Source organism: Colletotrichum graminicola (genome assembly GCF_000149035.1).
Source record: "Colletotrichum graminicola M1.001 genomic scaffold supercont1.17, whole genome shotgun sequence".
In the NCBI taxonomy this organism is placed as follows: domain Eukaryota; kingdom Fungi; phylum Ascomycota; class Sordariomycetes; order Glomerellales; family Glomerellaceae; genus Colletotrichum; species Colletotrichum graminicola.
This window is the reverse complement of record NW_007361021.1, coordinates 721,453-744,851: the sequence shown is the minus strand read 5'-3', so window position 1 is coordinate 744,851 and position 23,399 is coordinate 721,453. Positions and strand designations below refer to the sequence as shown.

Here is a 23,399-nt window from a genome sequence, read left to right as displayed (position 1 = left end):
TGGGGCAACATATGCCCGTCTTACCGGGTGCGTATGCGTTTGTGCGACAATGACTAAATACTGGGCGCTAGGGGTGTTTGGGGACGATCGTTGTTCTGGCTGTTTCTTCGCACATGTCTATAAAATCTAGCTTAGCACGGCCGGGTGAGCCAATGGAACGAATAATGCCATGGGAAGGATGCCCCCGTCGGTATTGTACCCGCGTGTGCCACGGACCACACTAGGTACAGAGATCTGGGGGCCGGGGGTTGAACCGTGGACCGTGGTAAGGGTGCGCTAATACGAGGAACCCTAAAAGGGTACGGTCCCGAAAAAACACCCCGTAGCAGAAAAAGCCGCGCAGCAGGGGCACAAGATTTCGATTGATCGGATTTGATGGGCAAAGTGATGATGATTCTGCAGAAACCGAAACTAATCAAGGTAGGTGTCTGTGTTGTTGATCGGAATTATCCGATTTGGTGATTGCGTCCACCAATTCCTTCCACATGTCCCCCCTCAAGACGGCGCCCCCGCCGACTCGTTGATCATGAAATACATAGGAAAAAAGCAATTTACTCAATGTGATGATTCCAATCCACCATTGTCGCCAAGTGCATTGATGTGATCAGTTGAACCGTCGACGCTTGGACGATGTAATTCGTCGGGCGTTGGTGATGTCTTCCTCCAAAGCTTCAAGATTGTCCTCAATGCAATCATCAATGCCTTTGGATACGTCCACTCCAAGGTCCATCAATTTCTCAAACGCCCATTCGAGCATCAATGTTTGTCTCAATTCCGATGGAATTCGCTCCAGGCTTCGATTGACTCGGTCCCAAATCGCATTTCGCTGACCGAGTCCGATGGCAGGATTTTCGTCCGATTCCTCGCTCTCTTCGAGATCATCTTCCTCGTTGACTGCAACCAGTAGCACCCATCAATCGTGAAGAACTCACATCCTATCTCCCCTTGGGTAACGTTAACGTTTGGCTCGGTGTTTCTCAGAGAAGCCAAGTTCAGTCTTAACCCCCTTCCTCGTATTGGATGGCGTAATATCAGACTACGAGATTGCATGGGGACCAAATTCGCGTCCTCCCGGCTCCGACACATCTCCGTCAAAACTATATTGGAGCTCCGAGTTGTCACCGACAAGGGGGTTGGGGACAGTAACCCGATTTGCTTACCAGCCGTAATCCGCAGGAGGACGGAAAGAGATCGCCAACGTGTTGGTTGCTGCCTTATGCCGCCGCGTAGTCTCTCCGCGATGGAGACGCGTACATGCCGTGGTTCTTTGCCGTGCGACGCGTTTCGTCTCGAGGGTTTGGGTTCAGCGTCTCTCGTAAGCCTCGAGGTGGGGCGAAGAGGACGGCCACCAGGCCACTACCTAGTGCATGGGTCCGACCGAGATAGCGTATACCCTCTTCCCCTGGGAGACAGACCATGCAGGGGGACATCGCGATGGCATTTCCCGTGTTGCAGAGATTGTGGTGAATACAAAAAAGCCCGGTAGACCACAGCTCGGGTTTCGGGCCACGGACTGGGAGAGTTGGACTATTGAATCTTCTGGACTCATAGCATCCCGTTCGAGATAGACGCCATTGCTGCTAGTTGGGAGCGATGTTGCGTCAAGATTTTGCTAGCCGTCCGTCTGCTTGATGTTATCGGTTACATCACACTGCCTGCAGAACGAGCATGAGACATTGATGTGCATGCTGGGCAAGGGGCGGAAGTAGGAAGAGCCACACCCGGAATGCGACGTGGCGGGCCTAAGATTTAAACCTCAACTGAACGTACATGGTGTACCTATTTGGGTTGGGTGCTTTCCCTTTTGCTTCGTATGTGCCATTCCGTCGATTCCGCTATTCCAAGCGCAGGCTCGCGATGCGAACCTGCTACAGACCCTGCAGCGGCGTCAAGGCGATTGCGCGCGTGAGAGAGAGACAGAGAGACAGAGAGAGAGAGAGAGAGCGAACAGCTGGATTTGATCAAGATGGACATTGCAAAACAAAACAAAAAATGCACAGTACCAGGTGCTTGTTCCGAGCTAAAAAGCGCCCCAAGGGGCATCCTGGAGTTGTCCCGGAGTGGGACTTCTAGAAGCTCATGGTTCACCTGAGATGAGCGTCAACGTCGCATTCTTCAGGGCTCTTCAGACACAGAGAACCAAACTGCGAAGAGGGGGACGGGGTCATTGGAGCGGAATGGCGTTACATCGGGGACGATGCATGAAGAAGACCAGGTCCTCAGTGAACGAATAGAGAGCCAACATACAGGGGGGCGTTGTCGGATCGTCGACGGCGTGGTGCGCGATCAACAATAACCTGCTGCAGCTTACATCTTGAGGCGTCTGTCGGTGGTGCTTGATGCAGGGCGTCTCATCGACCGCACGAAAATGCGAAGAACCGATGGTTCTGCTGAAACATTGGGACTGCAGTTCGTTCGCTCAGGCCACCATCCATCCACAATTTCCTTCGTCTTGGAAGAAGTCAAATTGCCGGTTTAGATAGCCTAGAACGATTCTTGGAACATGCCGCTGGGTGGACCGGAATCCACAGACTAGTGGCTGTGCGGCCCGAATTTCCATTTCTTTCTTCTTCTCTCTCCCAACATATCCTTCCCTTCGCAGACGAGCTTGCGACTGAAGTGAGGTTGAAGTTGCGGCGGCAGTGGCGTGGCTGTGTTCCGGATGCAAGTATCCGTAGACAGGTTTGCGACGAGGTCGACATTTCCGAGCTGAAATCTTACCCTAAACTTCAGTTATGAAGGGCACTCGGGGCTCAAAGACTGCGCCAAGCTACTGCCAAGCTACTGTCGTGACAACTTATTTTCGAGGCTGAACAAGATCCAGCATGCTTTGAGGCGAATGCTAGCTACGGCGTTCTTGGACTCGTCGCAGCTAGGCTGGAGCATGTGAATATCCTTTTTCTTTACAATCCAACATTGAAGATGACCCAGCAGCAACGTCGCCCATGACCGAAACACATGCCACACGGAGCGTCTGCTCATGCATGGTCGAAGATGAATGTTGTCAATGCTCAACCGTCGCGGGATTTGTGCGCGTTCCTCGAGATCGAACTCGTTGCAGGGCTTCATGCCCGCCTATCAGGCGTGTCTAGGTATGTAAAGGAATGCCGGATGAGGTAAAACGACAAGAGAGAGATATAGAAATAAAACAAAAAGGGTCGAAAAGCCGGCCTTCTGTTATTGGGGCCCTTCGGTAGCGTCTTCTGGAGCTCGAACGGACACATGCCGTAGTCTTGATTCTGACCCGGGGCAGGGGTTGCGGGGGAAAGTAAGGGCTCTTGCTTGACGCTTTGTCCCTCTACCAGAAGTAGGCTGGCTAACCCTTGTCGGCCCGGTCCATAGCTGCCCGCTGCCCCTTTTCCACAACGAAGACGACGAAGCAAGGAAGCTCCGGGCTAGTTGAGAGAGGCCTCTACTTGCATCGCGGTGTAGATACACCAGAAGAGGCTCGCTCTTGGAAGCGACGAGACTTCTTGTCTGAACCGGCACTCCTGCGTCGGATGTAAAAGTTTCTCATCTATTGCGACCAGCATGGTACCTCACACATGCGACTAGTAGCATCCAGCCAGGGCTTGCAAAGTGCAACCGCCGATCTCAGCTCGTTCAAGCAAGTGGCAAGTCATTTTGTCGGGGGGATTCCGCGCACGTCAACGAATACTCCTCAAAGCTGCTCCGAGAGAGGTTCGAGAAGACTCTGCGAGATGGGCATGGATTTCGGTACATGGCCCAGGCGCCGGCTGATCCTGTGCTTCCCCAAGCTTATTTGACTCATCGTGGGCGTGTCTCTTGCTTGTATAGTGGCGTGGACTGGTCATTGCGCACGGTATCAATGGGCTTGTCGTCAGCTGCGCGTAGGGGGTATTGGCGCGGAGAAGCGAAGCCGTTGAAACAGCAAGGCACCGTCTGGCCGGTTCGACTGTTGCATGACGATTCCTGGTTAAGAGAGTCTTTTTGAAGGGTCAGAAAGCAGCCCATCATTGGCTCGCAGCGGAAGCTCTCATGACACCATAGTAAGACCAAGGTAGCCAGTCCAGAGGTCCTGGGCTCCCAAAGCCTAACACACCTCCCTCCATGTCTGTTTAATGAGGAGATTGTCTCCGAATGCCACATGCCGAACTATTATCAGGAGGCGCACAGGCCACATACCTGTAATGAAGACAGGTATCGTACACGTCAGCTAGCCAGTCGGCTTCCAGAATGGTAATTCAGACTGACATGGTTGCATGATTGAGTGCTTGTTTTTGATGGTGTTGTTGGTTGACAATAGAAGGAGTTGTCCATCTCATTTAGGACTTCTGATCCCCCGTACGGACTTCGGTACAGCAGGCTAGAAGCAAATGGGGGGGCATCCGTAGGTAGGATTGTCTGGCAGCTCCGAGCATCTCAATGGAAGGAAGACGACGTTAAGGGGTGTGTGTTTGCGTGCATATATCCGTTCCCACGTACCCACACACCCTTCCTAGGCGCGGCCATATTTGGGACTATGGCAACTGGGGTTGGTCCGACAGGTAATCGATGTCGCAGATAGCAATTATGTCGTTTTGTGGACCGATTGGGGAAGCAATGTCGAGCTGCATGGCTAAGACAATGGGCCAGAGAAACGACAAGTTTGAGCAGCGTGTGCGCGTGATGGGAGAAGAAAGTACTAAAACGTATTCAAGATTGGATGGAGTGGTAAAGTCAGAGATGCAGAAAGAAAAGGTAGACATGATGTGCAACCGGCATCGTCGCGTGTCAGGGAGTAAAAGTCAGGAACAGATATATCTATTCCTTGGAGAGCGTAATGGAGGTGCATGTATCCGACGAAGATTTATTGTAAGATTAAGCTAGAGGGAAGGGAAAAAAGGAAGGGGAAAAAAGAGGAGGAGGAGGAGGACAGCAACGAGGAAGGGGTATGCAGGTGCCAGGCGGGCGCCGGGGACAAAGAGCGGGAAGGTGAGGCGGGAAATAAAAGAGCTGCCAGGGGCACTTGCTCAACATGGAAACCACGAGGATGTAGGCAAGCACGGTGTATGAAGAGCACCTACCCGGTATGTGTAAGAGGCAGCACAGGACAGGCAGGTAGGTAATGTAATGTAGCGGCATCCGTGAGATGCCTACCTGCCTTGGGTACGTTATAATGCTTTGTATGGTTGCATATGTAACTAGTGGATCGCACTGCTCAAACATGGTCGAGTCGAAGTGCGATCCAGCCCGATGGTCTTAGTGTCGGTTCCTCGTGGGCGGGCGTTCCAAGCACCGGACCGTGTCTTGTCTGTCTGTCTACGATTACTCGGCAGGGATACCGGCACCCAGTCCTGCGGGCCGTCTTCATTCTGCCTGCAGACGGAGCCATGGCTGTCTATACACATAGGTAGGTATGCGGGCAGGGCTGATGATGATGAATTGCGGCAGTATCCTAATGGGGAGCATTGTGATGGTGGGCGAAGGTTTCCTTTCAATAAGCACATATCAAGGGGAGAGGGATTACAAGGGGAAAATAGAGGCGGCAGGGTACATCACCCGCAGCCACCATACTACGCATACCCACCCCATCCACAGTTGAATGGCACATGAATCAGGCTCTTGCTGTTGATATGTATACCTAACAATATGGAGAAATAGCTGGTGGCTCTTGTCAGCTCTCGGATGATTTTTGTTCTTGTTTTTTTGCTCCCCTTTCTGGTCGTGCTAGGCAGGTAATTACCGTAGGTAGGTACGAGAGTTTTGTCTGTACTCTGTTTACGACACGGGCCACGAATTGATGTTCGAAGCATTTCATCTCATCTCGACGACGTCGTCTTTCCACGCCTCAGTCTACGTGGCTACCTACGAATACAACCACACGCATACGCACACCCATGGAAGCTCAGTCGTGCTACAGACAGAGGAGGGATTCCGTACAAGCAAAGTCAAGTCTGTGGGTCCTCTGTACACCACCCAACACAGTAGACGTCTCTTGTTTCGCGTCTCCCTCCACCAGCCCCGGTTACCTTATCAAGCCTGGCCTGTGCGAGAGTTATTCCCAACTTTGCTTGCTTGCTCTTCAGCTCCCCTCCCTCTTTCCCCTAGGTACACGTAAAATAAGATGGAATATAGGAAGGAAGAGTGAGAGTGAGAGAGGGAGGGAGAAACAGGGGGGAGAGAGAGAGAGAGAGAGAAAAAGAAAGAAAAAGAGAAAGACAAAAACCACGGTAAAGCAAACAGGCCTGTCCATGCAAAGAGGCCCTCGCACGTACCACACTCTCCCACACGCCCCCTCCCTCAATCCAATCAGTAAGCTTCAATCATCGACCACACCTTCCCCAACCTGAACATTCTGAACATCCTCACTTGGTGCATTTGGTGGGACAGGCGCCACACCTCCCTCTCCTTCTCTCCCAACTCGGGCCATTGACAGTACGTGTGGACAAGATCCCTTTTTTTTCTCACTCTATCCGTACCTTCTCCTTTTTTTACCCTCTTTTCTTCTTTCCCTCTCTTCCAGTTCCACGTATGTAATAGTATCTCTTATTGCATACTCTACACGGTACTGCCCTGCACCTCGGCCACGTTCCTCCACTACGAAGCTCTCTCTCTCTCTTTCTCTTTCTCTCTCTTTTACTCGCCCTGTTTCTTTCTCTCACATATCCGCTGCACAAAGTCTGTACTAACTGCCTGACTCCCCGACCAACTGGCTACACACCTGTGCGGTTTGATGTCACTGCCGCTGTTGTTGTACCTGGCATCATAAAACCAACGGCTGACAATCAGAAGCTGAATCGAATTGAACACTGCCACTCATTATCCTATCTGCCCCCTTCTCCTCTCAGATCCCGCCGACTATCGATCGGCTCGAGCCACTTTAAACCTTCGCCGGTAGCACCCCCCTGTCCTCCCCCATTCGTCATATTTCCGCCCACCTTGACCTTCTATGGCCCTTCTTCTTCTTTTCGAACTATAGAACTTCAACCATTCCAACTCACTTGCATCCACTTTCGCTCCCCCTCCTCCCTCCCGCTTGTGAAAGCGCCGCCACCACCTCTTTATTAGGCCGACGACACACCTCGGACCTGTCCATTCGACCAAGACGAATTCCACCTTGGCTGGTCCCCTCCCACTTGGCACTCAATCGGAAGCTACAAGCCTGTCAGCAACTGGAACAAATACCTACCCATCCACCCTTTGCCTGTCGAATCCCCTCGACGCCTGGACGTCCCAAATTCCAACCCCCGTTCACCCGCTCGCGCCTGTCTTCTTCAATCAGCCGTCGCCGTTGCTTCTCCTTCCAAACTCTTTACCCTCGCTCGACGGCCGAACCCACTCGCCGCACCGCCATCATTCTGCAAAGTCATGAGGTGAGACAGGTTCCTCGGCCCTTTTGCCCTAAAACCTCTGCTGCCACGCCTGCTGGTTGCCCTGGCCGCCCTAGCTCACTCTTCTGCCTTCTCTGCTTGTTCCCAACCCGCATTCCCCTTCCCGAGTCCTTGCGCCCGTGTCTTGAGAGCTAACCCGTGCTTTGGCGCCGTATAGAGGTGATGGCCACAGTGACTGAGAGTCCTCAGAGAGTTCCTCTGCCTGCCGACGGCCATGCCGATCTGACATCGAACCGTATCGTACCCATCCCGACCCCGACCATCCAAATGTCCGCTCCATCTCCCGGCGACCCTATGGAGATTACCTCCCCCAAAGCCAGTAGCACGTCGCCCTCGAGCAAAATGAACGATACAGACGCCAACGGCACCTCCAAGCACGCTTCGCCCACCGATCACTCTGCCCACAGCTCTGTCACCATGCCTGCCGCCCCCGCTGCCGCTGCCGCCGCTGTTCATCAGCCCAAGATTGTGCAGACGGCCTTCATACACAAGCTGTACAGGTACGCTGCAGCGCAGCCAATCGCCTGCGACGACGGATAGCTAACTCGGCGCAGCATGCTCGAGGATCCCAGCATTCAGCATCTGATATCTTGGTCGGCCAGTGCCGAGAGCTTCGTCATGTCTCCGTCGGCCGATTTCTCAAAGGTTCTCGCGTACGTGGAAATCAATAGCCAATCGCGTTGGTCGCCCGCTAACCGCCAGCAGACAATACTTCAAGCATACCAACATCTCTTCCTTCGTCCGACAGCTGAACATGTACGGCTTTCACAAAGGTTGGATCCATGTCTTTGCCCGGTCACCTCCACCAGTAGCTAACCGAGGGTGACAGTAAGCGACGTGTTCCACACCACGAGTCCCGAGACCGCGCTGTGGGAGTTCAAACACGGAAATGGCAACTTCAAGAGAGGCGACCTAGTTGGGCTCCGCGAAATCAAACGCCGCGCATCCCGTCACGCTCTCGTTCATCGGGAATACCCAAACACCAAGCCGAGCCCGTCACAGCCTGGGACACCCGCCGAGCCAATGCCGCCCCCTAACGATGGCTCGGATCCGCGCATGTCTGGAATCGAACACACTCTGTACGACCTCAGCATGCGACTGCAGAGGAGCGAAGAGAACGCTCACTACATGCACATCAAGCAACAGGCTGTCATGGAAACCATGTCGCGGCTCCTTCAATTCAACCAGGAGCTGTCAAGAACGGTTCTCAACTTGGTCCCGAGTCCCGACCATCCAGTGCATCGAGATGGTGAGTTTCAACCGGGCCCCGCCAAAGCAGCTTGGAGGCTAACAGACATGGAATCAGTTCTGAACTTGCAGGGGGAGATGGCAAGACAGGCAGATATGCTCCGAACTATTGACGACCCCCAGGAATCTCCGTTTGCAAATAGCCGTGCGTACTTTTCGAATGTGGAGAACGCACCCGTTTCACCCCGGCAGTTACCCCAGGACGATCCGAGGCGAAATGCGAACCTTGCAGTCCCTCAGCCCAGGGGACAAAATTTCTACCGCCCGCCCGTACCCTCGAATCTTTCCATCAGCACCCGGCGGCCATATGGCTCAATTGGAGGTGGCCCGGCGGCGCCACAGGCTTCGTCTCCCTTACGGGCGGCGCCGCCTCCACCGCCCCCAGGACCGCATCCCTTGGCTCAAGTTGAGGCACCTCCCGGAAGTCTCGCAAGACGTCATACATCTGCCGATATTCGAGCACACGGCTGGCAGCCGAGCGCCCCGCCACCTTTTGCTTCGGGGCCCCCGTCTGGGCCACCCTCGGGACCATGGCCCTCTTCGCCTAGTCGGCTTGCACCGGAAGATCAGCGCCTCAGGGAGTCCCTCTCCACTTATTCTTTGCAAAACGCATCCCACCCGCGGTCCATCTCGAGACCTACGACGCCGCCAGGTGTGCCCTACTCGAACGGCGGCAGCGGCGGCAGTGGCGGCAGTGGCGGCGGGGACGCCTTTGGGAATTGGTCGTGGAACTCTGCGAACCGGGATAATAAGAACCTGGCCATCAGAGACGGCTCCGGGCCGCCTACCCGCCGTGGCAGCATGGCGCATATCCTCAACCCAACAGATACGGCCGAGCGGGACGATGAAGACGAGGACCCCCGGGGCGACGATGACCGGAAGCGCAAGCGGATGCAATGAGCAAGACGCCTGCCTCGGTAACGGTTGCATGCTGCGGCCCAACATATGGCACATCCGGCAAAGGTTGTGCCCGTACATTTCTGTGACAAATATCCAATGATTATCGTAATCGGTTTCTTGTATAGAAGAGTAAGGAAGAGCTGGCCTCGGGCAGACACATGGTTTGCACAGACGCCTCTCGGCGACCGAAGAGCAAGAGCGAGACCGAAACATACACAAGCCGACGGCCACTACATAATGCGACCATTTCACTGGTCGGTCCCTCTCCCTACGCTGGACGGGCCTTCTGGATTTCTTACTAAAAGTTCAATATCCTTTGTCGATTTTATGCATCATTTCATGGGATCGACGACCGGCTCGCGTGAAGCAGGACATGCGGGACGACAATCAGTCCTTAGTAATTCAGTGTCTTCACGACGATTCAAACACCGAAAAGTAGAACGGGCTGAGGATTTCGTCTCACACTTTTCCCCTTCTCGGATTGAGACTGTATGTTGCGGTCGGAGCTCAGGCAAAGGGATACCCAACGGACAAAGGGCGGCTGGGCTTGTCAGGACTCGTTGTAATGGTGTCCGTGCGCGCGTGGGGGCGGGAAGTATGATTGCGACAATTGCATTTTGGATGCGAGAGGAATGGTGTTGTTTGGGGCATATTCCTATCTATCTAACTGGTCTACGGTGCTCGGCTGTGAGCAGCAGACATGTGTGGCTTGCAAATGGCCTGATGGCAGACGCTTGGCGAGCCTTGGCCGAACCTAGCGTGAAGGGTTAATATGAAAAGTATTGTCACGCCAAAACCAGGTTTGCCAACGCAATGTTTCCACCATCGTCTGTGAGCCTTTCAAGGGATGCGGATAACGTTCTTGGTGAGATTAGGTCCCAGTCGGTCGGGTCGAGGGAGACGCTTCGCATGTCGATCTACGCCCAACCCGCTCTCGAGTCCTGCGGACGGACCTACGATGCGCCATCTTTAGATCTCCGCCGGGATGGAGGGGCGGGGGTAATATTATCATTAGTTATCTTCTTTCGTTCCAGCCGCCGCAGCCTTAGCCGCAGCCTTGTTCTGCTTGTTCCTGTTCTTCTTCCGTCTCTTCTTAGAGGTCTCGCCCGTCTCGGGCCGGTTGTCGGGTCCGGCGGGGCCCACGGGCGCAGCATCAGCAGCAGCGTCCTTGGCCGAGGCGGCAGAGCTGCTCTCCTCCCCCTTTTCCGTGTCGGCGGTCTCGCGCATCGCAACGTCTGCACTTTCACTTTCGTCCTCTGCCGCATTGGGTTCGGGTTCGGGTGCGGGCGCGAGCGTGGTCGTCGGCGCCGCCGTCGGAGATGGCTCCGCCTCGGGAGTCTCCTGCCCGACCCGCCTCTTCTTGCTCCGTCCCAGGCCGCTGCGACCTTCCTCCTCCTCGCTCTCGTCGTCTTGAAGCCTGCGCTTGGCGAGTGCGGCGGCGGCGGCCTTGGGGTCGTCGGCGCGACCCCGCTTTCCACCCAGCAGGCGGCGGCTCAGGTCGCGGGTGGCGGCCGAGGCGGCGTGTTCGGACTTGGGGGCGGCGTAACCCAGCCCCGTGTTGGGGTTCTCGAGGCGAATTTCGTCATCTCGGGGTCCTCGGGGGGTTACGGCGGGGTCGCGGGAGTCGGGGGACGGGTCGGGTTTCGTAAGGGAGGAGAAGGTGCCGTTCGAGGAGGCGGCGGCGGCGGTGGAGGAGGAGGAGGAGGCAGCGGGCGCCGGCCGCGCGAGGGAGGGGTACTTTGAGCGCATCGAGGCGAGGAAGCTCGCCTGCTTGGCGGAGGCGAGGGAGATGCGGTTGTAGATGGCGTTGAAGTCGGCCGAGGCGGGGAGCCTGGGGGCCTCGGGGGCGGGCGCCATTGTTTTGCGCGGGCTTCCTGGCGGGCGGCGGACGAGTCGGTTCGGGGGGGGCGTGAGTTTGGTTGTTTGCGCGAGAGGCGTGACGCTTGTGTGTGCGTGTGTGTGTGTGTGTGTGTGTGGTCGTGGAGTCTTTGCGACACTGCGGTTGTGTTTTGCGATCGGCAGGATTTCTTTTCTTTCTTTTTTTTTTCCTATACGTAGGATGCGGATTGGAGCTCCAAAAAAATATTTGGAAACTGGAGCCTGGCTCGTGCATGCAAAGAGGGACCTTATCGAGCCTGCTGCCCACCTATGGTCGTTCTGTCACCTTATCTTAGCGCGGTTCGGTTGCACGCGGGCTGAAGCCGAGGAAAGGGGAAGGATGGAAGCAGGGGGAAGGGTTTTAGTGTAGGTAGTCTTCTCCCGCAGCGGCTCAGTGTGACCTTCTCCGCATTCAGGCACGGAAGGATCGACACTCCTTACCTATTCCGCTCCGTGTGTGGGTTCCCTTTCGGCCCCGCTTCAGGGCCGGGCCGAGGACGGAGGGGATCTCGGAAGGAAAAGGTGCTTTAGAAGAGCTCGCGGGGGGTGAGTAGAGGTTTTTGTTCTTGATGTGATGGGGGGTGCTTTGATATGTGCTTTTTTTGTGGAAATGCTCAAGGACTTGGGATTTAGAATGGGTGCGTGCGACAAGGTTGGGCAGTAAACTGGTGACGAGACAAATCAAGCTTTTTGACTTTTTCTTGCCATTTTTTCTTCCTTCGATGCGACAGGACAGTCTTTTCGTTCTGAGTGCAGTGTATGGTGCAAAAGGTCTTGTTCGACTCTCGACAGTTTAGAAGACGGTAGGATCATGGTGGTTGAGATAATGCATTGTGTGCCTCCATGGGCTACGACAACATGGGCCGAATCGAAAAAGAAAAAAAAAACGGTGCAAAAAAGAGTGACCGATAGGGGTTTCGAACCACAACCCTCCAGAGTTTGACCTCAAGAGCTTCCGCTTTGGTGGTCAAGTCCGGCCGACGGCTAGAACACCAACGTTTGTTGCTCACCATACGTAAACAAAACAAAACGGCCCTGCAAAAAGATTGGAATAGAATATCTAATCGAGAATCGTCAGAAAGAAAAATGGGGGGAAAAAGTAGATTCGAAAAGGCAAAATGGTAAACTATTGCGATATATCGCGCTGCGCAGGGAAGCCAGGCTGCTACAGTCTGTAAATAGTAATTGCTTCCATACAGGAGCAGCCACACTCTGACCACTCGGCCAAGTGTACTTACTCCCGTACCCCGTCAGACAATGTGAGTCTGTTGGGTTATGAAGTATAGTCGTGGCGGGCTGCGCCCTTGGTGTGTGGGCGGCGGGGCGGTTGCCTGGTGACGGTACCGGATGTGAGGTGAAGGTAAAGTCTGGCTGGTGGGGGCTATGAATACCTAGAGACGGATCTTGAGGCCGTACCTTTTTTCCGTCTTCGATAACGCCTTCTTGCTTCCTTCCTGCATTTGGTTAGACAGTATATCGTTGGCGTTCAGAAATGTTGTTGCTCATGACATGAGCTTCTTCAAGCAGATCACGAGGCGATGTGACAGGTTATGTCCAAGTGACAAAGCTGTGTTTGAAGATGAACCATGAATTCAGTGTTGATGTGGCATCCTTGACCTGCGGGAGAGCGCCATCGAGGAAGAAGCTCCAGAGCGGGAAGGTGCCTTCCTCACCAACTCCTGCCTTCTCCTGCGACTTTCATAGGTTCCCCTGACTGAACGATTAAGAACTAAACTTTTGGTCTCTTTATTGATGACTTTTCCGGCCGCTATTGTACCCTGTTTCTTGAAAAATTTATTACAATGGTGCGCCAGGGGATCCTGCCTAGTTCACGTACTGTTTTGGTGAACAGCCCTCATAAACGTGAACTCATTTGAGATATGAGTGAGGCCGGGGTGCGGACGCCTCACAAACTCATCACAGCGGATTAGTACGCGCTCAGGCATCACTCGAATTTATCATTGGCCTGGTGAGGATGAAAACTCACGCTGCACTTCTTCCACATGAGACAGGGATGAGAATTCGAAATGGAATTCGACTTGTCCTACCAGTGGCAGATTACCTTATAGCTAGAGCCAGCCCCTCGGTCGGGATGCTACGTCGCATCGGCCAACGCACCGATCGATCTATGATATCTGGTACCACGATCCACGATTCCATTGGTATCGTCTGGAGGTCCTTCGACGAATCACGAACCTTTCCACCGCTGCGGGCCCATCATGCAACATCACCTTCACCTCACCACTCATCGTCCCGACTACCCATCAGCTTCCAACACGCATCTTTTGCCATCTTTCTCAAGACCACAGGCACCTGGAACCCCCTGAACACGCACACAATGTCGCCAGGTGTATCATCTCCAGGCGAGCAACGCCTAGATGCCTCGCTTTGCCTCTATCTCTCGATCTCTAACATCCCGCGGTCTCGACGGTGCCAGTCGGCGATGCCCTCTTTCACCCGGCCTTGGGCCCCAGCCGATGGTCCATTATGCACGCTCCACCTAAGAGTCCGGGTCAGCCAAGGGTCCTCGACCTCGAACCCTGGGACGAAGCGCTTGGACAAACTGCAGTTGACTGCCTCGTCGCCGCTGTCGTCCAGGCTAAGGAACCCAAACACACGACAGTTAAGGGCTCATAAGCGAATGCGCACTCAACCAGGTTGATGGTACTGAATGCAAGTCATATGTCCTCGTCATACGGGCCAAGCCACGAGAACATAAGCTCTACGGCGGAGTAGATCTGGCGCATCTGCCTCTGCCTCTCTCACAACTTTGATATGGCAGTCTGCGCCGGTCTGTTCGATCTGCTTTCCGAAAGGACTTGTGATAAGTTCAATCGATACCATTTTGCACATCGACAGATTACAGATGTAAACACTGGGCTAACAGGGCGCGTCGTGCCGGTGCCCATCCTATTACGGTTAGCTAGCGGAGGGAAAGCAGGGAACAAGGAATCGTGATGTTTGAACACCGACCGCTTGCAACTGATGACAGGGCATCCCATTGGATGCACATGCCACTTGTGCGCCTGCCACAGGGCGGCACCGCCCGAGATCACTCTCCACTGCCCATTACCGGGTCTCCCCCATAACGCTCGAAACTCAATTCTGGACCTTTCTTCCAACTACATACCACGACCACTGCTAAACGATAAGTCCACGTTCATGACCAGTACCGCAGCGCGACGAATTGTTACCAGAAGCTGCCCAAATCTCTTCAAGTGCAAATAATGCGATGATAAGTTGGTTGGTTGGACGGACAAGAAACGGTATGGATCTGTTCCTACATCTCCCTCCCTAGCTAAAGCCCAGAAGCGCTCATGATTGGTCAAGCAGGCTGCAGACACATTGCGCCATAACGGTCATGAGATTCGCCGCCGATCTCCTTAACCGTTGTACTAGTCACATGTCAGGCGTCAAAAAAAGCCGCAAAGATGGCCTCGAGGCATTCGAGAAGAAGCATAGCGGGCTCGGTGTGCCCCGGACGTGGCCGACCCCTGAGCCTTACCAACGGCCAGGACATACATGCATGACATGACCAAATACCTCGGTCAGGGAATGCCAGCCGGGTGCTTCATCACCATAGACCTGCCGACGACACCCAGTCAGGTCACCCGTCGCGTAGAGCTCATGATGTATCACCGAGGAACGAGCGATGGACCGGGGTGCAGCGGAGACCATCCTGGTCGGCCGATGCATCTCTCAGGGTATTGGGGTTGCCTCAGTGATGATACCAGCTCGACGACCCAAGCTAAGGATGCTCGCAACATGTCAAATCAGAAGACGGGGAAAAAAGAGCCCAGCCTAACTGTGGCTGGGCGCCTTTCCAATCTGCCTTCATGCAGGCGGCCACCCAACCAGACAGGGGCACACTAGCCACACCTCGCAGGACGGCTTTTCACCCTCCTTGGCAGCGTTCCGGGCACCAGCCACAAGTCACCCCGAGGATACTGAACGGCCTCTCCGCGACCGTCCTGGCTTCAGTCCGAGAAAAGACCTCACTCTGCAGACGACTGGCAAGCGGGCTGCCTCTTTGACCGCTCATGCAACGTTCTAGAGCCTCGGCGGCCTCTAAGAAGCAGGCACGGCGGCCTTGAGAGATACTCTTCCGACATGCTTGTGGCTGGTACTATGCATATCAGACGGAATCCGGCCAGTCTCATCACACTTCCGGAACTTATGTTTCCCAGTCGACACGCACGAGCTTCTCTTAAAGGAAGGTGTGGAAGAGGCAGAGAATCATTGGAAGACTTCGCCGGGAAATAAAAGGACTGCCTCGGGCGTTGCCCCGAAGAGTATAGTGCCGTGAGTGGTTTAGATGAACCCTCCCCTTGACTTGCCACAAACCGGGTCCTTGGGTCGTTGTATGGAGTCTCGCGGGCCGTAGCCTCATGAGCAGGCCCGTTTGGAGACATGATGACCAGGGGGGAGGTGAGATGTGACAAATTTCTGTTCATCTCTCGTCCCGAGGGCAGATCACCGGCCGGCCGTGGGATAGCGGGCAGAGCCAAGTCGAGAGTGCGAACGACTGGCGGCCCAGAAATGACATCTTGAACGTCTTATCCTAGAAGCGTTCGACCTAGGCCCTTCTTGACACGTTCTCCGCAGTCTCAGAGATACCTCTAATGCTGATTGTTGCTTTCCCCTGTACTGACCGCCATCCTCGACCTCCTCGGCCGCATATATGCACGAGCAGGAGAACAGGAGGACGTCAGGGGAATCACTTATAAGACACTCAGACTTACAATGCCACGCCGCCCATATTGCCAACTTCATTACCACGCCATCAAGACTGATGCGTTGCACCGAGACACCTACTGATCAGTCAACAACACCTGACGATGTCGTCCTCTGGTCAAAAACTCGAGGAGCAAGAGTAAGTAGCCAGGTTTCCTGCCCCTTGGCTGTATCATAAGACGGTGCTGGATTCTGGCCTTTACTAACACTAACAGGAGCCCTGACTCTCCTCGAACCAACCCCCTTGACGCCTACATCCCTATTCAGTCTCAACTCGTCCGTTTCCAGCAGGAACACCCAAGAGACGGCAACGCGCTCGTACTTCTGTCCAACCGTACAAGGGGCGTGAGGTCGTCCATCGAGTACCACACGGCCCGTGCTGCCCACGCCATCGAGTCGTTTCAGCAAAGGTTCGCGGGCAAGCCACTCTCTGGCCCACTGATATCCGCCGCCGGGGAACCCAAGCCTCCCCCGGAGCCCGAAAGACATTGAAGATTAGATGAAGAACCGTCCATGCTTGGGCTAGAGACGTCGACTCGTTCCAGAAGCATACGACACGTGCTGGAAATTGTATGGGAAGGCTGCGGGATAAAGGGCATTACTTAGCGAACCCTTCCACGCCCAGTAGAACCGTCATAATACGGTCCTTGCGGTGGCAGAATCCGGCAAACATAGTCGCTTGGTCCTAGAACAACTCAACTTGTTTGAACTTGGAATCGTCACCGGATCATGATACACTCGATCTTATTATATCTAACTGTTTGCACATCAAGAAAGTTTCAATACTTTGCGCAAGAATTACAGCCGCGATGACCCCATTGGACCCTTGAAGCCCGCAGATCACTAACTCAACTGGGTGAAAAGCGCAAGGCTGGGTTTCGCGGCCGCAGCGCTTTTCCACGTAGGGTATCGTGACAACCGCCAAGCATGGGACCAGACGTCTAACGCATAATCGCTAGGCCCAAAGACACCACCTGACTTGAAACGTTTTCCAAGGAAGTCAAGCCTGCATATGTGGGAACGAGACAACGGGCATAGATTTACCCAATTGAGCTGTGAACGAAGTATGCAAGGAACCAGCAAGCGGGGTTGCCAGCGCTTGCAGGCTTGGGTATGATGATAAGCAGGCATCTGGGCACAACAGCCTGCGCAATGCGTGTTTAAGTGCCGTTTTCCCTCATTGGAATTTCTTGTCTCTACTCAGGTGTCGCCTGGCGAAACGGGAATTGGCCGTCTCGACACCATGACAGAGAAGATCGAGCATTACGAGACTGGCGTACGATTCTGCCACGGTGGAGAGGTGAAGATGGTGCCTCGTCTGTACGCGGCGCTAGGGTGAGTGGAGTTGCGTGAAGCAAACATTGAAGTATCCACGTGCCACGGTATGCCTGTGGATTCGCAGTTTATCAAAATCCATGTTCGCCCGGAACGTCCCAAAGAATAGCCCCGGTCAACTTGCATATGCAAGTGAGGTGATAAATGCGGAATCGGCCCAATCACAGCATGACGGTCCGCAGCTCCTTGCTCCAACAAACATTCAGCAACACGCGGGCGAGAAGACATGGAGACATGGGTCAACATAACGAGGAATCTTCCTGTTTTGGAAGGACCTTGAAGAAGCACACTTTAAAAAGGACGGGTTTCCCCTCATCTGGGGGTTCTCATCGGAAATCCAGATAGTTCTCTCTTTCATCGAGACAATTGTAGACAGCAACTCGCCAAGATGGCCACGCAGACGCAACAACCAGAGGGAGAGGTATTGCCCGCCGACCAGACGCAGCAGCCAGAGGAAGAGGTATTTCTTATAATGCACTCATGGCGTACTACGCTGGCGATCTCAAGCTGACTCCTGCAATAGGATCCTTGGGGCGATGATGGTGTTGACGTCGGCGACTCCGTGAGTGACTTACAGCTCCACGCCGACTAACACACAATGAAGCTGACAGTCCCAAGGCGGACGACGGGTCAGTGGCTTCCGTTAGATCCAGTATCATGGATTACCGCCGAGAGAACGGACGGACGTACCACCGGCACAAAGACGGAAGTAAGTAAAATTTTGAGTTGGCGCGAGGCTCATATGCTAACTAGGTCTCGTCATCTAACAGAATATGTCATGCCGAATGACGAGGTATTGGCTCATGGTTTATTTGAATACGAGACGCTTTCTAACACGGTCACCTAAGAGAGAGCAGGATCGGCTGGGTAAGTACTACTGTGCCACTGGTCAATGTTGAACCGAGCTCACACTTCTACAGATTTAGCGCATAACCTTTGGTTGTTGACTTGGGACGACAAGCTTTGCAACTGTCCCAAGGTCAACGGTGCCAAACGAGTTCTGGATGTCGGTACTGGTACAGGAATTTGGGCCATGGATTATGGTAAGTAAGCCATTATGGTGGAATGTACGCTATGACTGACTTGGATGCAGCGGATGAACACCCCGAAGCATCAGTGAGATGAATACACAGTATTTCCGGCTCCAGAGAACCAAGTGACTGATTTGGCGAAAGGTTATCGGAGTGGACCTGAGTCCAATTCAATCCAACTAGTTAGTACCTACTAAATACACCATGGGGTTGTTTAGCTCACTGAAAGGAATCACGCAGTGTACCTCCCAATTGCTCATTTCAAATCGACGATATTGAGGAAGACTGGACTTGGTCGCAGCCATTTGACTTCATATTCTTCAGGTCGATGACGGCATCTTTCGCCGACTGGCCAGACACGATTGCCCAAGCTTACGAGTGAGTATATTTGACGCAGCAGTGTATACATGTATCGATTGTCGTAATAGCACTGACCAATCTCTTTCTTTATTGCTAGAAACCTTGAGCCAGGTGGCTACATTGAACTGCAGGATACCATGTTTCCACTTAAATGCCAAGACGGCCCAATGCCAGACGACTGGGCACCCAATAAGTGGTCTAACCTACTTGTTGAAGCGAGCGTTAAAGGCGGGCGGCCAAACAATACTGCTGCAAGCTTCAAGAAAATGCTTGAGGATGCAGGCTTTGTTGACGTTGTGGAGCGGAAGGCCATATGGCCTTTCAACCCATGGCCTAAGGACAAGAAGCTCAACGAACTGGGTTTATGGTGTCAGCATAATGCGTTCATGGGAATTGAGGCTGCATCGATGGCAGTCTTCACTCGAGTGCTTGGCTGGACCGCAGAAGAGACGACTGTGTTTTGTGCTGAAGTCAGAAATGAGCACAAAAAGATAGGAGTTCAGGCCTATTATGATATGTAAGTCAAAACATTTCATCTATGTGATAAGGAAATGGCTAACTAATGGACCAGATACTCGGTATGGGGGCGTAAGCCTGAGAAGGAAGATGAGACGGATGAGGCGTAACAGCTCAGCGAGGGTTCGCTGGTGGTGGCCTTGCGTAGGGCCATGAAGCTCATCCCGAAGTATCTCACGCCAGATGCGTCATCGTTGGCAAGTGACCAGGTGGATTTACGGTTTCCTGGTATAATGCGACTGCATTTCGAGATGCTAAACGTCTATGACAAGTACGCAGTATCAGTTTGTTATTGATTTTCAAATACTCTCCCCAACGAGGCCTGATGGCCTGTTGAAACGAATATCTTCAGTGACGAACGTAACACATGCTTTTGAACTGGTCAGTACCCTGCTGTGGTAGCAGGTCACCTCGACCATCAACCATCGCCAACCCAACTGCCTAACAAAGATACGAGCGAAGGCCTCCCAATATTCGCTCCCGACTACCAAGTCTGGTGTGCTCTGTGGCATCTGGTACTGTAGCCAGCACCACCCGGAAACCTGAGAAGGGCTCAACAGGCAGAGGGCACACGGGTGGGGAGTCACTGTATCTCTCTGCGTCGAACGGATTAACCCCTCAATTGAAACCAGATGTTTTCTCATATTTCAGGGCATGTACAACAGATCCCATAGCTTCCGCGGGGTTCTTGTTTGGTTAGTTCCCAAGGTGCCAAGGGAGCCCCGAACCCTGCATGCTCCGACTTTTCTGCACCCGGAGATGCGCTCTATTGCGGCAATATCGTCCGGGGAATACACTTAGCCGGATGCTGAACCCGTTCTCGCCTATGCAGACCCATAATGACAAAGTTATCGCAGACCAATCAACTTGTCATGAGTTGCGTGAGTGTAACTGGGTGAACCAACAGACACGGCATACAAGCGGGGGCGGTCGCGCATATGGATGGAGACATCAACAAGGGGGCGTTCCCCTTATTGGAAGGACACAGCATGGGACTCATCAGATTGCTTTCCCCTCATCTGGTTCTTCACTTGACCTCGGCTCTACACACTCCATTTATAACTGCAAGAAAACCGATCCCCAGTACAGCAGAACTCCATGGCCGATAATACGCAACAGCCGGCAGCTGAGGTGAGCTTATCAGAGCCCTGCATGGTTGTATGCTTTGTCGTAGTAACCACGGAGCTGATATCAACAACACAGGGCTCTCACGATGACGATGCGTCCTCCCTCGGTGGCTAAGTTAGTTGCCCCTCTTGGACTGGGTTGTGGATCTTGTGGCTCAAATCACATTAGTCCTTCGACAATTCGCTAGCCTCTTTGCACTCTAGCATTCTCGAATATCGTCGAGAGAACGGCCGGACTTACCATCGTCTCAGCGATGGAAGTGAGTGGTTCTCATGTTGATATCGAGTGCGGATACTGAGGCAACCTTCGTGCGTAGAATAGATGACTTCTAATGATGAGGTATGCCTTGGCGGCTCACCCCCGTACGAGGCTGTCTCTGATGTAATAGGATTCTATAGAGGGAGTAAGACCGCCTGGGTACGTGTCTTTTCAGAAGAGCTTTGCCAACAGGTACTGTCTTTTTTTACAGACCTAAACCACCATCTCTGGATTCTGACCTGGGACAATAATCTGTGTCTCAGCCCGAAGAATAACGGTGCCAAAAGGGTTCTAGACGTCGGCACAGGCACCGGAATCTGGGCTCAGGATTACGGTAAGCGATTTCTCCACACTGGGTTCTGCGCATACTGACCTTTGTGACAGCCGATCAGCATCCTGGAGCAGCGGTCTGTCCTGTCAAGTTACAGCTCAGGCCCAAGAGAGAAATGACTGGTGTGTAGGTTATTGGCGTTGATCTGAGCTCAGTCCAGTCCGATTTGTAGGTGACTCTTCAATAGATAGACTCTTATAAACCCATCTGATAAGCATCTTTAGCGTGTCTCCTAATTGCAGTTTTGAGGTTGATGACAATGAAAAAGAGTAGACTTGGGGGGTGCCTTTTGACTTCATCTTCATCAGGAACATGTGTGGGAGCTTCTCCAACTGGCCAGATGTGATTGCGCAGGCGTACGAGTAAGTGGATGTCATGATACTGATATAGTTTTGACTGCGCTGACTTCTATGGCGGGAAACAGAAACCTTGAGCCGGGCGGCTACCTTGAGCTTCATGACAATATGTTCCCACAGACGTGTGACGATGACACCATGACTGAGGACTTTGTGCCCTTGAAATGGACAAAGTGTATTGTCGAGGCTACTGATAAGATAGGCCGCGTAATGACTGCTGCTGCTAGCTTCAAGAGTATGCTAGAGAATGCTGGCTTTGTGGATGTCGTTGAGAAGAAAGCAAAGTGGCCTTTCAACCCGTGGGCCAAGGACGAGAAACATAAGGAGCTTGGGTATTGGGCTCAAGAATCTGCCCTGAAGGGAATCGAAGCCATCTCGATGGCAGCGTTCACTCGTGTCCTCAATTGGAGCCCCGAAGAGGCGAGAGTCTTCTGCGCCGAGGTCAGGAACGAGCACAAGAAGATTGGAATTCACGCGTACTACGAAGTGTGAGTATATAGCAGCGAATACACTGCTCACTGAACTGAGATGACTAACCAGTGGATTAGTTATGTCGTCTGGGGCCGGAAGCCTGAGGAGACGGAAGAGAAGGAGGCGAGCCATCCCTAGGTTAGGACGATGACGTCTTACACAGAATCCACGGACTCCGTATTTGGTCTGTTCTTGTTACTGCAATAGAGACGTTTGATAAAACGTGTATGTCTGAGATGACAAGGCTGGAACGTTCAGACGTCCTCGAGGGGGTTCGGCACCTTCGAGCTATAGCTAGGTTTCATGTTCAGTAACAATGATCATGCGTCTTTTGGCAGAAGGTTCCATTGCAAGTGAGAATCTCTCAGGCATTATGATGGGTGTTGAAGGCTGCAGGTTTTTGTGTGAAGTGTGTTCGTCGATATCTCATACATACCTTGAAGGCTTTCCCAGTATGAAGCCGAATGCTTTTCGACCGTCCAAATTCCCCCCATTAGTCTTCATACCAGTTGAAAAATATCCACTCTCTACTTAACTCTCACTATACCTCCGACGCGATCTCTCTAAGGCGGTTCGATGAAGCTCCCAATCATGGCAGAGGCCAGTTGCAGATATGCCCACACCACTCCGTGTGCGGCTGTAAGTACGTCACCACGTGATGCTGAGAAAAAGTTCGAGTACTCGAGTTGCAACGTTCGAAGCGCGTGTATTTTTCATAGAGTCTGTTCCCTTTTAGAACCAAAAAGCAGTTGTATGAGGGCCTCGGTCCTTCGCTGACGACTGGGCGAAACACTGTCGTAAAAGCAGGCACTCATTTTGCCGGCACAACGACCCGAGACGGACCATGTGGACTGCGGGAGGCGCATGTCAGCGCCGCCATGTGGGACAATCAACTGTAAGTGGTTTCCAAGGCAGCCCGCCTCCCCGCCGCCAGTCTTTCGTCCACCTACCCGGGCACTCGAATGTGAAAGAGTGCGACCTGAGCTATCCTCATACAGCCGAGCATGTGTAGGCATCTCTCCGTCGTTGCGGCTCCGCTTCCAGCCTCTGTCCTCGAGTAACAACCATAAACCCTGCGGCGGGTAGGGAAAAAGCAATGAGCACCCACGGCTCCGTCATTCGCCCTCCTATCCCTGGTCTGCCCAATACCCTTGCATATCAATTTGAAGCATGTACCATCCGTACATGTACACGTGTATTTGCAAGAGCGTGCAATCAGGTACCTACCTAGTTGCCCGTTCCAGACAAGGCACCTTCAAGACCGGTGGGCTTGTCTTCTTGCACCACAATCTTAGACAGGCCAGGCCCTTGGTTGTGTACATCCATTATATTTGCAATGCAACTGCATCTGACACCCATCAGGTACTTTTTATTTTACTTTTCAGCGTTGTATCAATGAGGTAGCCATTACTGTGTCTATGCATGGACACATCACTCAACTACATAAGCAACCTAAGGTCGAACGTTGGGGCGGAGGCTGTCAAAAAGACCAGAGGTATCATGTCCTAAATCGGGTTCT

General features: G+C 53.2%; 5 protein-coding genes across 5 annotated transcripts; 4 read left to right on the top strand and 1 right to left on the bottom strand.

Annotated features, from left to right (window-relative positions):
- Nucleotides 1-7,496: 7,496 nt before the first annotated feature.
- GLRG_05271 (HSF-type DNA-binding protein) lies at nt 7,497-9,482 on the top strand (the record flags this gene model as incomplete). The annotated part of the gene is made up of 5 exons (XM_008095956.1): nt 7,497-7,834; nt 7,889-7,987; nt 8,040-8,107; nt 8,164-8,583; nt 8,641-9,482. The coding sequence occupies 5 exons, from the start codon at nt 7,497-7,499 to the stop codon at nt 9,480-9,482; spliced, it is 1,767 nt and encodes a 588-aa protein (XP_008094147.1).
- A 1,011-nt stretch (nt 9,483-10,493) lies between these two features.
- GLRG_05270 (uncharacterized protein) lies at nt 10,494-11,339 on the bottom strand (the record flags this gene model as incomplete). The annotated part of the gene is made up of 1 exon (XM_008095955.1): nt 10,494-11,339. The coding sequence occupies one exon, from the start codon at nt 11,337-11,339 to the stop codon at nt 10,494-10,496; it is 846 nt and encodes a 281-aa protein (XP_008094146.1).
- A 4,859-nt stretch (nt 11,340-16,198) lies between these two features.
- On the top strand, nt 16,199-16,586 carry GLRG_05269 (uncharacterized protein; the record flags this gene model as incomplete). The annotated part of the gene is made up of 2 exons (XM_008095954.1): nt 16,199-16,233; nt 16,310-16,586. The coding sequence occupies 2 exons, from the start codon at nt 16,199-16,201 to the stop codon at nt 16,584-16,586; spliced, it is 312 nt and encodes a 103-aa protein (XP_008094145.1).
- Nucleotides 16,587-17,817: 1,231 nt separating this feature from the next.
- On the top strand, nt 17,818-19,446 carry GLRG_05268 (methyltransferase domain-containing protein; the record flags this gene model as incomplete). The annotated part of the gene is made up of 11 exons (XM_008095953.1): nt 17,818-17,889; nt 17,953-17,991; nt 18,048-18,138; nt 18,200-18,222; nt 18,278-18,296; nt 18,350-18,472; nt 18,523-18,545; nt 18,605-18,642; nt 18,701-18,838; nt 18,918-19,337; nt 19,392-19,446. The coding sequence occupies 11 exons, from the start codon at nt 17,818-17,820 to the stop codon at nt 19,444-19,446; spliced, it is 1,041 nt and encodes a 346-aa protein (XP_008094144.1).
- A 1,722-nt stretch (nt 19,447-21,168) lies between these two features.
- GLRG_05267 (TAM domain methyltransferase) lies at nt 21,169-22,018 on the top strand (the record flags this gene model as incomplete). Its single annotated transcript, XM_008095952.1, has 4 exons — nt 21,169-21,179; nt 21,362-21,415; nt 21,478-21,897; nt 21,958-22,018. The coding sequence occupies 4 exons, from the start codon at nt 21,169-21,171 to the stop codon at nt 22,016-22,018; spliced, it is 546 nt and encodes a 181-aa protein (XP_008094143.1).
- Between the last annotated feature and the right edge of the window lie 1,381 nt (nt 22,019-23,399).